This window comes from Myotis lucifugus, unplaced genomic scaffold (assembly GCF_000147115.1).
Source record: "Myotis lucifugus unplaced genomic scaffold, Myoluc2.0 scaffold_4, whole genome shotgun sequence".
NCBI classification, from domain to species: Eukaryota; Metazoa; Chordata; class Mammalia; order Chiroptera; family Vespertilionidae; genus Myotis; species Myotis lucifugus.
Genome location: NW_005871052.1, coordinates 21,169,219 through 21,182,963, shown reverse-complemented (window position 1 = coordinate 21,182,963; position 13,745 = coordinate 21,169,219). Strand labels below are relative to the sequence as shown.

The window sequence follows — 13,745 nt, the reverse complement described above, 5'->3', positions numbered from 1 at the left end:
TTATAATTGTTTCTCTCACTGCATGGGAAAAATAATTTAAATTTTATAGTAATACTAAAAAAAATTTTGTAATAGGAAAACAAAATGGAAATTTGATTTTGAGCTTTATGTCTTTTTGAACTCTTATAAATGGGCAAAAGGATAGTGTGAACAAATTTTCTTTTTTCTTAAATTTCAGTTATCTACCTCATATTCTACCATGCCATCTTTGTGTTCTTTACCTGGACCTACTGGAAGTCTATTTTTACACTCCCTCAACAGCCAAATCAGAAGGTAAGAAAACTTATCCTACATAATAAAAGCCTAATATGCAAATTGACCTAATGGTGTAAGGACCAGGGGAATGACCGGTTGCTATGATGCACACTGACCACCAGGGGGCAGACACTCAACTCAGGAGCTACCTCCAGCCCGCAGGCCCCAGGCCAGCTAAGGCGGGTACCAGCGGAGGTGACACAAGCTATATCTTGTGGAGCAGGTGATGGGTGAATGGGCCACAAAGGGAGGCGACATGCAGCAGTGGAGGGACAGGGCCAGTGAGCAGGTGGTGCTAGGCTGGCCAAGGCGGGTACCAGTGCGGGCCCCCCTGATTGCCCCACTGATTGCCCCACAGATCAGCCCTGATTGCCGGCCAGGCTTAGGGACCCTACCTGTGCAGGAATTTCATGCACCAGGCCTCTATTTACTTCATAAAGGCTAAAAACAGAGGAAAATAGAAATGCCAATAAGGCAAGATGAGGACAAAAAGAGAAGGAAAAAGCCTTCTGCTACAAAATGGAGATTCAGTGTAATCTTTAAAAACAACTCTTAGTGATAAAGATAAATGAATGTAATATTGCCTATTTGAAGGAGTTTGTGAAATCACCAGCCATGTATATATTTAAAACTAGGAAACCAATGCCTGCATTGGTGATATAATTAGAGAAACAAAAACCAATTTTAATTTTGAAAACTCATCTAGTTCCATTCTGTGAAACTATTATTTTGGAACCCAGTGAGAGAGACTCTGGAAGACAACTCTTGGGAAAAATTTAGAATTATTAAATTGATCATTTTCAAATTGTGCTTCATTAAATCAAAGTGTTTCCTGCAATATTTGATAATCTTTATCAAATAATTTGTAATCATATCAGGCACTTATAATATGTGACATCTGTAAAACAGATTCAAATCCAAAGTAGAAACATTAAAAAAATACAGTGGATCCCGGCCAGCGTGGCTCAGGGGTTGAGCATTGACCTATGAACCAGAAGGTCACGGTTTGATTCCCAGTCAGGGCACATGACTGGAATGCGGGCTTGATCTCCAGTGTGGGGCATGCAGGAGGCAGCCAATCAATGATTCTCTCTCACTGTTGATATTTATATCTCTCTATCCCTCTCCCTTCCTCTCTGAAATCAATAAAAATATATTTTAAAAATGGAATCAAATTGGTGCACAAGAAAAATCCAATTAAACACAAAGGAAGGCAGTAATGCAAGAATTGATAACATAAAAGATATAAGCTCATAAAATTGAACAGAAAAATTGTATAAGCACTTTTTATGAGTAATTACTTGAAATATAAATGAATTAAGCTATCCAATTGAAAGGCAGATATTTACATAATTGATAAGCATCACCTATCTTTATGCTGTCTATAAATGAGTGACTTAAAACCAAAGATATAACTAGGTAAAAAGTGAAAGGATGTAAAATGTTATTCCAAGCAAATAGTAACCAAAAGAGAGCAAAAAGAGTAGCTATACTAATGTCACATAAAAGAAGTTTTAAGCCAAAAATTGTTACAAGATACAAAGAGATAAAGATCTTACTGAGTGATGTCAGAAAGATGTCAGAGTAGAAGATACCAGCCTGCCCCGCCCCCCCAGATGACAGCTATGCATGAATGAAAATAGCCATGGTAGAGGTACAGTGTCTAATTAAGAAGCTGCAACAACACTGTGGAACAAAAAATAAAGAATGATCACATAGGAAAGATTGCTGGTGAAATCAGTATGATGGAGACATATTGAAAAGGCTAAGAACAAATAAACAGTGGGTGCTAACAGTATCAGGCACAAGGTCTGCTCTGTGGAGGACCCTGGCAGCTTTAGCCACTGAACATCTCAATAGTCCTAAGCACAGCCATGAATTCCTACAGCTTTAATAGTAGAGGACCCCAAAAATGTTTGTTGATTTAGACCCCAGCAGCCTCCACCACAGAGGTTACTGGCAGCTTTTGCCATTGAGGTTAGCAACAGCCATCACTACCACAGACTCTCTTTAAAGTGGGATTCTACTGAGACCTCTCTATGAAAAAGAAGCCACTGCTGTGCCATTCCAGTACTAAGGCTACCACCACCAACCTTGTGCTTGTCCTAGACCCCAGCGTCATGGCTACGCTATGGGCACCTGCCCCAGACCCAAGTTCCACAGCCATTCCACCCATGCCCATGTTCCAAACCCTGTCTCCAGGGCCACTCTGCATATACCGGTACCTCAATCACCAGAGCCACTGACACCAATGAATATCCCATGCTGCAGATACCAGTGACACTATCACTTCATGCACACCTCTGCTCTGGTCTCTGGATCTGAGGCCAATTTGCAAGTGTTCACAATATGGAAACTGGAACATTGCTTCAGTGGATCCACCTGTCCTCTGGAACTCATGACAGTAGCTTCTCCACAAGTACCCAAACTTAGGTACCCAAGGTACTACCATAGCAGACTCATTTATTCACCACATATACCTTATCTGCAAATGTATTCATCTAAGTCAATGGAGTCTATGCCTTAGACCACAGAGCCTCTGTAGCTCTGTGTGAGCCTGAGTTCTGTACCTAGGTTGTGTGGCTGCTTCCCAAGCATCTTTACCTCATACAGTATGGCCAACACTGCAGTGTGAGTGCCTGTACCACAGGCACTAGTACCAACACTGCCCCAGACCAAGAGCCACTCCAGTAGCTTCATGTATGCCTCCAATCCAGTCTGACCCCGTGGGCACTCCATGGTCACCCATGCATCAAATTTCATTGACACAGCTACTGTAAGTGGCTCAAAGGATTCCCTCAGCCATGATTTTCACCATGGGAGATAAAACTTTGCAGCCACAGCATTACAGCAGAGTACAAACTGTGGAGGCAGGAGTCATGGCAGGACAGATGTTTAGAAAGTTTCTTCCCCTCTTGGACTGAGTATTAGTTGAAAGAAGTGCTGTGGAAACTGTAACCAAAGTAGGCATTGTGCATTCAGAAAAATCTCAAGGAAAGTCTTGCAAGCAACAGTAGTAGCTGTTGGATTGCCCTCCAAAGGAAAGGGTGGAGAGATTCAACCAGTTAGCATGAAAGTTGAAGATAACATTGTTTTCTTCCAGAATATGGCGGCACCAAAGTAGTTCCAGATGACAAAGATTGTTTGTTATTTAGAAATGGTGACATTCTTGCAAAGCATGTAGACTGAAATGAAGAACTATTGAAATGGCAGCACCTGAAGCTGCCCATTCCATTGAAGTTCTGAAATCTTCAATCATATAAACAATTTATGAGTCTTGTTTATAATAAACTAATAATATATAAACTAATGGCATTCAGTGTCTCTTGAAATTAAGTTTCACTGTACTGATATAGCATTTTTTAAAAAGAGAGAGATCAAGAGGACAGTAGCAGCCTTTACCACTAAAGAGCCTCACAGATCTCATGGCTGCTTCATACACATGCAGTCTTGGTCACTGAGGACACCTTCAGTCTTTGCTGATGCTGATGACAGCTGAAAGAGCTTTACAAAGACTATTACACTACACCTTCCCTGGAGCTGGAACTGCCTCATCCCACTCAGCTAGCACCTTTGCATCCACCCACAGGTGAAGGTATTTCCCACTGAAACCATTCCTTAAAATCAGGAAAAGGTGACTGCTCCGTGAAACATTCACACATCAATACAAAGCTTCAAGAAACACAAAAACTCAAGGAAAAACTACACCACCTGAGGAATACAAATATTCTAGTAACCAACTGAAAATTCATGGAGATCTTTAGGGAAAAAAACAAACCTCAAAATAATTGTTTTAAATAAGCTCAGAAAATTATAAGAGAACACAGATAGACAACTCAACAAACTCAGGAAAAGAATATATGAACAAAAAAAGAAGGTATACAAAAAAATTACTAAAAAGCACCATACAGAATTTTTGGAACTGGAAAGTACAATGAGTGAAATGGAGAACTACATAGAGAACATCAGTAGCAGACTTTATCAAGATGAAGAAAGAATCTGCAAACTCAAAGATAGGTAATTTGAAATTACCCAGTTGGGGGGAAAAAAAGAATGAAAGTGAAATAGTTCATGAGAACTGTGGGACACCATCAGACAAAAGAATATATGCATTGTGGGAATAAAAGAAGGAGAAGGGAGGAATGGGCATAAAGCCTATTTAAAGAAATAATGGGCCGTGACTGGTTTGGCTCAGTGGATAGAGCGTCGGCCTGCGGACTGAAAGGTCCCGGGTTCGATTCCAGTCAAGGGCATGTACCTTGGTTGTGGGCACATCCCCAGTGGGAGGTGTGCAGGAGGCAGCTTATCGATGTTTCTCTCTCATCGATGTTTCTAACTCTCTATCTCTCTCCCTTCCTCTCTGTAAAAAATCAATAAAATATATTTAAAAAAAGAAATAATGGCTGAAAACTCCCCAAATTTGAGGAGAGATTTTGTCATACAGATACATAATGCTCTAAAGTCTCCAAACAGTTTCAAACAAAAGTGGACTTCATGAGAACACATTATAATCAAACTTTCAAAAATCAAAGGCAAAGAGAATTTTGAAAGCAGCAAGATAAAAAAGGCTGTTCACTTACAAGGGAACCACCATAAGGCTATCAGTGGATTTTGTTGTGGAGCGCAAGTGATAGAAAGAGCAGAATTCCAGACTGATTAAAATTTAGAGAGCCTTTATTGACTGGCCAGTGTCTGCTCCTCCACTCGGGAAGCCCAAGAGAGAAGCGGCCACGACCATCTGCAGAGTCCAATATTTAAAGGGGACACCTACATCCATGTTCAGGTTCCCATAGCAAGCAAAGCCAAGTTACAAGAGCTAATTGCGTAGTTTTAGCCAAGCTATTCATCATCCTCCTGTTATTCATTTCTGGGTAACTTAAAGGTCAGGACTATTCTTAATTTTGATCTGTTTGTTCTTTGTAGGCTGTTGCTCAGGTGTGTGAGCTCAGTTCCTAGAAACTTTGCACAGGTTGTCAAGCGGCTAAGGTGGCTAGGTAATTAAGCAGGCCTAAAAAATTTTTCTACTCTGTAACAATTTCTCAACAGATACATTGCAAGAAACAATAGAATGAGAATATATATGAAAAATGCTGGTAGAAAAAGTGCCAACAGAGATTGCTTTGCCCAACAGAAACATCTTTCAGAAATGAAAGACAGACTTGGCAACCAAAAAACAAACAAACAACTAAAAAATCAAAACATGATGGAGTTTACTAGTATAACCAGGAAAACTGCTTTACAAGAAATGTTGAGGGGAGTTCTTCAAGCTGAAATAAAAAGACAAAAATTAGTAACATGAAAACATATAAATGTTAAAATCCCACTAGTAACAGTTAGTATATAGGCCAACTTAAAATAGTCCAATACTATAAAGGTGGTGTATAAATCATTTCTAACTCTAGTATAAAGGTTAAAAAGACAGAATGTTAAAAATAACTTTGCTAAAATAATTTGGGCCCTAACCGATTTGGCTCAGTGGATAGAGCGTTGGCCTGTGGACTGAAGGGTCCCAGGTTCAATTCCGGTCAAGGGCATGTACCTTGGTTGCTAGCACATACCCAGTAGGGAGTGTGCAGGAGGCAGCTGATCGATGTTTCTCTCTCATCGATGTTTCTGACTCTCTATCCCTCTCACTTTCTCTCTATAAAAAATCAATAAAATATATATATTTAAAATAATTTGGTAATGGACATACTATAAAAAGATATAAATTATGAAATCAAAAACATAAAATGTTTGGGAGAAAGTATGTCAGTGCTTCTGTATGCAATTGAAATGAACTTTTACAAGCTTCAAATAGAATTTTATAAATATAAGATTTTTTTGTAAGCTCCATAGTAACCACAATAAAAAACAACCCTCTAGGTACACAAAAGATAAAGAGAAAGAAATAAAAGCACACCACTACAGAAAATAATCAAACAACAATGGAAATCAGCAAAATTGAAGAAAGGAAAATAGGAACTACAAAACAGCCATAAGACAATTAACTAAATAGTACAGTATATGTTTATAGTATATGACTACTTTAAATGTTAATGGATTTAAATTATCCAATCAAAAGATGTAGAGTGACTGACTGAATTAAAAAAAAGACACAACTACTTGTTGCCTATAAAAGAATCATTTCAGGTTTAAAGATGCACATTAGCTGAGAGTAAAGGGATGAAGAAAGATATTCCATGAAAATGGGAGCCAAATGAGAAAAAAGGTAGCTGTACTTATACCAGGCAAAATAGAGTTTAAGTCAACAACTGTTATAGGAAACAAAGAAAGTCATTATACAAAGGTAAAGGGGTAAATTTATTGAGAAGATATAACAGCTGTAAATACAGTATATAGTTACCAAATATTGGATTATTTAAATATATAAAAATTATTAATAGTACTGAAGGGAGAAATAGACAGTACTTCAATAATAGTAGGGGACTGCAAAATCTGACTTTTAACAATGGATGGGATATTCAGATATAAAATCAAGAGGAACTTTCAAGATGGTGGTGAAGTAGGTGAAAGTTGCAATCATCTCAAATTATCAAACTGGAAATAAAATGAAATTTAAATAATTATCCTGAATAGCCAACTGAAGACTAGCTGAAGAGGAGTCTTATAAGGAAGGATTTACAGAAGAAGCCACATTCAGACTGGTAGGAAGGTTGGTGATGTGCAAAGTGCTGGCCACACTCCAACAGGTGGTGGAGGGATATTTCAGCTGTGGGATGCTCCCCCTAAGAAGTGTGGGACCTAAACCCCAGGCCAGGCTCTCTAACTGAGAGCACCAGAGCCAGGAAGGTGTTCCCACATAACATCTTGCTGTGAAAAGCAGCAGGATTTGTCTACTAAGAAGAGACAGAATCCACGGAAGACATGGGCACACCCTTAAAGGGCCAATGCCCCAAATTTTGTTCCCAGCCACTCACCACTCAACCTGGTTCTGGTGGAGGGAGTGGGGAGAAGACTAGGGGTGCCTGAGGAGAGTCTTAGGTTTGAGGCTCTGGGGAAGAGGCTGGAATACAGCTGCCAGGACCCCTGTATTTAGTTATTCTGCCATATTGCAATTGCTATCTTTCTTGGGTGGAGCACTCACCTCTGAGCAGCATCAGCTTGGGAGAAAGCAATTACCCCATCCTCTGGAATTACTCTTGCCCCACCCTGCAATGCTTAGGAGCTGTTGAGGAGTTGGCTGCACTGGCCAGGGTATAGAAATGCAGACACAGGGGGTGTCAGTGACTGGCTTTGGGGTGGAGTCACACTCCCTACTTGCCTGTGAACTTGACTGGTGCTTCCTCTTCATGAGAGATGCAATAGAACCACCCTCCCATGTTTCCAGCTTCAGGCAGACCCAACCTCTGGGCTCTAGAGGCCCCACCCAGCTGACTACTAGTGGCTCAGCCCTGTTGAGGTCAGGGAAAAATCCAGGACAGACTCAATTGTTTGGCTATTGGGCAGGGACCTTACTTACCACCTTCCCTAAAACCTGAACAGCACCTCTGTTTCACAAGAGTTCGACCAGCCCCATCTTATGAAATCCAACAGAGGTCTTTCAGTGACTGAGCTTAACAGACAGCCAGCAGGCCTAAGCAGTAGAAATGGATTTTGGGGTACCTTGGGACTTTCGCTGACAACCCCTGGGCTTGGTGCTAGCAAAAGTCAGCCTTGGAATGCAGTTTGTTCTTACCCAGGTGCACCTGTGCCCAGCAGAGGCAGCCACAACAGCCACAAACTGTGGATTGCTTGTAGCTTCAAACATGTTGCTGAAGGATGGCACAGACAATCTATAATAATAAAAGCATAATATATTAATTAGACTGGATAGCCGAACTACCTTCTGGACATCATTCTGAATGAAGCTGCGGCAGCGGGGGCCGAGGCAGAGGCAGTTAGGGGCGATCAGGCAGGCAGGCAGAGTGGTTAGGGGTGATCAGACAGGCAGGCAGTGGCAGTTAGGGACAATCAGGCAGGCAGGCAAAGGGGTTAGGGGTGGTCAGGCAGGCAGGCAGAGTGGTTAGGGGAGATCAGGCAGGCAGGCGAGCAGTTAGGAGCCAGCAGTACCAGATTGCAAGAGGGTGCAGGAGGGCTGAGGGACCCCTCTTCATGTGCACGAATTTTGTGCACTGGGCCTCTAGTGTCTTATGTTGACCTGCACCAGAGTGTCTCAAAACAAACCAAGTGGCCAGATTCAGGGAACATTGGAGAAGGAGCCAATAAACTCCATAAGCACCATTTCCAAAGGGAGATTGCAGCAGGCACTAAACCATGCTGAGACACACACTCCTTTTTTTTCATTCCTTTTCCTTTTCTTCTGTTTTTTTTTTTCCGTAACTTTTATTTTACTTTAATGATAAAAAATTAATGTTTAATTTATGGTACAAGGTTATCTTCACCAAAATGTTTAGCACATCCTACACTTTTTAAAATTTTATTTTGTTGTTTAATGTATTACAAATAGTAGTACATATGTCTCCTTTTTTTCCTGTTGACCTCCCTCCCCCTGGCCTCTCCTACCCCCCACACATGCCCACACTCTCCCACCTCCCCAATGTCTTGTGTCCATGGGTTATGCTTATATGCATGCATACAAGTCCTTCAGTTGATCTCTTACCTCCCACAACCCTCCCCTGCCTTCCCTCTGTAGTTTGACAGTCTGTTCGATGCTTCTTTGCCTCTGTATCTATTTTTATTCATCAGTTTATAATGTTCTTTATATTCCACAAATGAGTGAGATCATGTGGTATTTTTTCTTTCATTGACTGGCTTATTTCACTTAGCATAATGCTCTCCAGTTTCGCCCATGCTGTTGCAAATGGTAAGAATTTTTTCTTTTTTACAGCACCATAGTATTCCATTGTATAGATGTACCACAGTTTTCTAATCCACTCATCTGCTTATGGGCATTTAGGTTGTTTCCAGATCTTAAAATTGTGCTGTTATGAACACAGGGGTGCATATGTCCTTTCTGATTGGTGTTTCTGTTTTCTTGGGATACATTGATAGAAGTGGGATTACTGGGTCAAATAAAGGTTCCATTTTTAATTTTTTGAGGAAAAGCCATACTGTTTTCCACAGTAGCTGCACCAGTCTGCATTCCCACCAGCAGTACACAAGGGTTCCGTTTTCTCCACATCCTCACCAGCACTTGTCCTTTATTGATTTGTTGATGGTAGCCATTATGGCAGGTGTGAGATGGTACCTCATTGTTTTCATTTGCATCTCTCGGATGATTAGTGACTTGAGCATGTTTTTATATTTCTCTTGGCTTTTTATATGTCCTCTTTTGAAAAGTGTCTATTTAGATCCTTTGCCCATTTTTTGATTGGATTGTTTATCTTTCTTTTGTTAAGTTGTATGAGTTCCCTGTAAATTTTGGAGATTAAACCCTTATCAGAGATGACATTGGCAAATATGTTCTCCCATGCAGTGGGCTTTCTTTTTGTTTTGCTGATGGTTTGTGGCTGTGCAGAGGCTTTTTATTTTGAAGTAGTCCCATTTGTTTATTTTCTCCTTAGTTTCCATTGTCCTGGGAGCTGTATCAGTAAAGATATCGCTACAACAAATCTCTGCTATTTTGGTGCCTATGGCTTCCTCTAAGATTTTTATGGTTTCCCATCGTACATTTAAGTCCTTTATCTATTTTGAGTTTATTTTTTTTGTATGGTGTAAGTTGGTGGTCTAGTTTCATTTTTTTGCTCGTATCTGTCTAATTTTCCCAGCACCATTTATAGAAGAGACTGCCTTGACTCCATTGTATGCTCTTGCCTCCTTTGTCAAATATTTTTTTTCTTTTTTATTATTATTATTTTATTTCTTTTTTTATTGCTTAAAGTATTATAAAGAGTATTACATATGTCCCCCTTTTTTTTCCCTCCCTTGACAATCCCCTGGCCTCCCCTACCCCCCAGTGTCTTATGTCCATTGGTTATGCTTATATGCATGCATACAAGTCCTTCGGTTGACCTCTACTCGCCCCCTCCCCGGTGTCCTGCCCACCAACCCTCCCCGGCCTTTTCGCTGTAGTTTGACAGTCTGTTTGAAGCAGCTCTGCCTCTGTATCTATTTTTGTTCATAAGCTTATACTGGTCTTTATTATACAGAATTGAGTGAGATCATGTGGTATTTTTCCTTCAGTGACTGGCTTATTTCACTTAGCATAATGCTCTCCAGTTCCATCCATGCTGTTGCAAATGGTAAGAGTTCCTTCTTTTTTACAGCAGCATAGTATTCCATCGTGTAGATGTACCACAGTTTTCTAATCCATTCATCTACTGATGGGCACTTAGGCTGTTTCCAGATCTTAGCTATGGTGAATTGTGCTGCTATGAACATAGGGGTGCATATATCCTTTCTGATTGGTGTTTCTGGTTTTTTGGGATATATTCCTAGAAGTGGGATCACAGGATCAAATGGGAGTTCCATTCTTAGTTTTTTGAGGAAACCCCATACTGTCTTCCATAGTGGCTGCACCAGTCTGCATTCCCACCAGCAGTGCACGAGTGTTCCCTTTTCTCCACATCCTCTCCAGCACTTGTCGTTTGTTGATTTGTTGATGATAGCCATTGTGACAGGTGTGAGATGGTACCTCATTGTTGTTTTGATTTGCATCTCTCGGATGATTAGTGACTTTGAGCATGTTTTCATATGTCTCTTGGCTTTCTGAATGTCCTCTATTGAAAGGTGTCTGTTTAGATCCTTTGCCCATTTTTTGATTGGATTGTTTATCTTCCTTTTGTTGAGTTGTATGAGTTCCCTATAAATGTTGGAAATTAAACCCTTATCAGTGATAACATTGGCAAATATGTTCTCCCATGTAGTGGGCTTTCTTGTTGTTTTGTTGATGGTTTCTTTTGCTGTGCAGAAGCTTTTTATTTTGATATAGTCCCATTTGTTTATTTTCTCTTTAGTTTCTAATGCTCTAGGATCTGTATCAGTGAAGAACTTGCTTTGGCGTATGTCTGAGATTTTGTTGCCTTTCGATTCTTCTAGTATTTTTATGGTTTCCCGTTGTACATTTAAGTCCTTTATCCATTTTGAGTTTATTTTTGTGTATGGTGTAAGTTGGTGGTCTAGTTTCATTTTCTTGCATGTATCTGTCCAATTCTCCCAACACCATTTATTGAAGAGACTATCTTGACTCCATTGTATGTTCTTGCCTCCTTCGTAAAATATTAATTGAGCGTATTGGTTCGGGCCGATTTCTGGGCTCTCTATTCTATTCCATTGATCTATATTTCTGTTCCTGTGCCAGTACCAGGCAGTTTTGAGAACAGTGGCTTTGTAATACAGCTTGATATCTGGTTTTGAGATCCCACCTACTTTGTTCTTCTTTCTCAGGATCGCTGCAGCTATTCGGGGTCTTTTTTTATTCCAGATGAATTTTTGGAGAGTTTGTACTAGGTTTGTGAAATATGCCGATGGTATTTTAATGGGAAGTGCATTGAATTTATAGATTGCTTTGGGTAGTATGGACATTTTAATGATGTTGTTTCTACCAATCTGAGAACATGGTATGTTCTTCCATCTCTTTATGTCTTCCTCTATCTCTTTTTTCAATGTCCTGTAGTTTTCTGAGTAGAGGTCTTTTACCTCTTTAGTTAAGTTTATTCCTAGGTAGCTTAATTTTTTTGGTGCGATGGTAAATGGGATTGTTTTTTTAGTCTCTCTTTCTGCAAGTTCACTATTGGTGTACAGAAATGCCATAGATTTCTTGGCGTTAATTTTGTATCCTGCTACATTGCTGAATTCTTTTATTAAGTGTAAAAGTTTTTTGATGGAGTCTTTAGGGTTTTCTATGTATAATATCATGTCATCTGCAAATAAGGACAGTTTTACTTCTTCTTTTCTAATTTGGATGCCTTTTATTTCTTCTTCTTGTCTAATTGCAATGGCTAATACTTCCAATACTATGTCGAACAGGAGTGGTGAGAGTGGGCATCCCTGTCTTGTTCCTGTTCTTAGGGGAAATGGTGTTAGTTTTTGTCCATTGAGTATGATGTTGGCTGTGGGTTTGTCATATATGGCTTATATTATGTTGAGGTATGATCCTTCTATTCCCACCTTGCTGAGAGTTTTTATCAAAAATGGGTGTTGAATTTTGTCAAACACTTTTTCTGCATCAATTGATATGACTATGTGGTTTCTTTCTCTCAATTTGTTCATGTGATGTATCACGTTTATTGATTTGCGGATATTGTATCATCCTTGCATCCCTGGGATAAATCCTACTTGGTCATGGTGTATGATCTGTTTGATGTACTGCTGAATCCGATTTGCTAAGATTTTGTTGAGGATTTTGGCATCTATGTTCATGAGGAATATTGGCCTGTAATTCTCTTTCATTGTGTTGTCTTTATCTGGTTTTGGTATGAGGTGATGCTGGCTTCATAGAATGAACTTGGAAGTGTTCCTTCCTCTTGGAATTTTTTGTAGTAGTCTGAGGAGGATAGGTTTTAGTTCTTCCTTGAATGTTTGGTAAAACTCCCCGTGAAGCCATCTGGTCCTTGGCTTTTGTTTGCTGGAAGCTTTTTGATGACTGCTTCAATTTCTTCCATAGTTATTGGCCTGTTGAGATTTTTAGATTCTTCCTGATTAAGTTTTGGAATGTTGTATTTTTCTAGGAATATGTCCATTTCCTCCAGGTTTTCTAGTTTGTTGGAGTAGAGTTGTCCATAGTATTTTTTAACAATCATTTTTATTTCTGTGGGTTCTGTTGTTATTTCGTCTCTATCATTTCTGATTTTGTTTATTTGGGTCCTCTCTCTTTGCTTCTTGGTGAGCCTGGCTAGAGGTTCATCAATCTTGTTTATCCTTTCAAAGAACCAGCTCTTGGTTTCATTGATTTTCTGTATTGTTTTTTTGGTCTCTATGTCATTTATTTCTGCTCTAATCTTTATTATCTTCTTCATTCTGCTCACTCTGGGGTTTTCTTGTTGCTCTCTTTCTAATTCTTTCAGATGTAGATTTAGATGATTTACTGCCATTTTTTCTTGTTTGTTGAGATAGGCCTGTAGAGCTATAAACTTCCCTCTCAGGACTGCTTTCATTGTGTCCCAAAGGTTTTGGATTGTTGTGTTTTCATTGTCATTAGTTTCCAGGAGGTTTTTAATTTCTTCTTTGATCTCATTGGTAACCCAATCAATATTTAATAACATGCTGTTCAGCTTCCAAGTGTTTGAGTATTTTGAGTTGTTTTTATTGTAGTTTATTTTTAATATCATGCCCTTGTGGTCTGAGAAGATGCTTGGTATGATTTTAATCTTCTTGAATTTGGGGAGACTTTGTTTGTGACCCAATATGTGGTCTATTTTTGAATATGTCCCATGAGCACTTGAGAAGAACGTATATTTTGTGGCTTTGGGGTGAAGTGTTCTGAAGATGTCAATTAAGTCCATCTGATCTAGTGAGTCATTTAGGATTGCTGTTTCTTTGCTGATTTTCTGTCTATAGGATTTATCCAGTGTTGTCAGTGGTGTATTAAAGTCCCCTACTATGATTGT

At 39.6% G+C, this 13,745-nt stretch overlaps 1 protein-coding gene and 1 pseudogene across 1 annotated transcript in view; both read left to right on the top strand.

The window, feature by feature from the left end:
- The window catches only part of ZDHHC15 (zinc finger DHHC-type containing 15), a 373,330-nt gene that overhangs the window by 99,933 nt on the left and 259,652 nt on the right, over positions 1–13,745 (top strand). The window contains exon 3 of the mRNA XM_023764748.1: positions 179–273. Within this exon, the coding sequence (XP_023620516.1) occupies positions 179–273 (95 nt within the window). The remainder of the gene's footprint in view (positions 1–178; positions 274–13,745) is intronic.
- Positions 3,135–3,444, top strand: LOC102433408 (annotated as a pseudogene).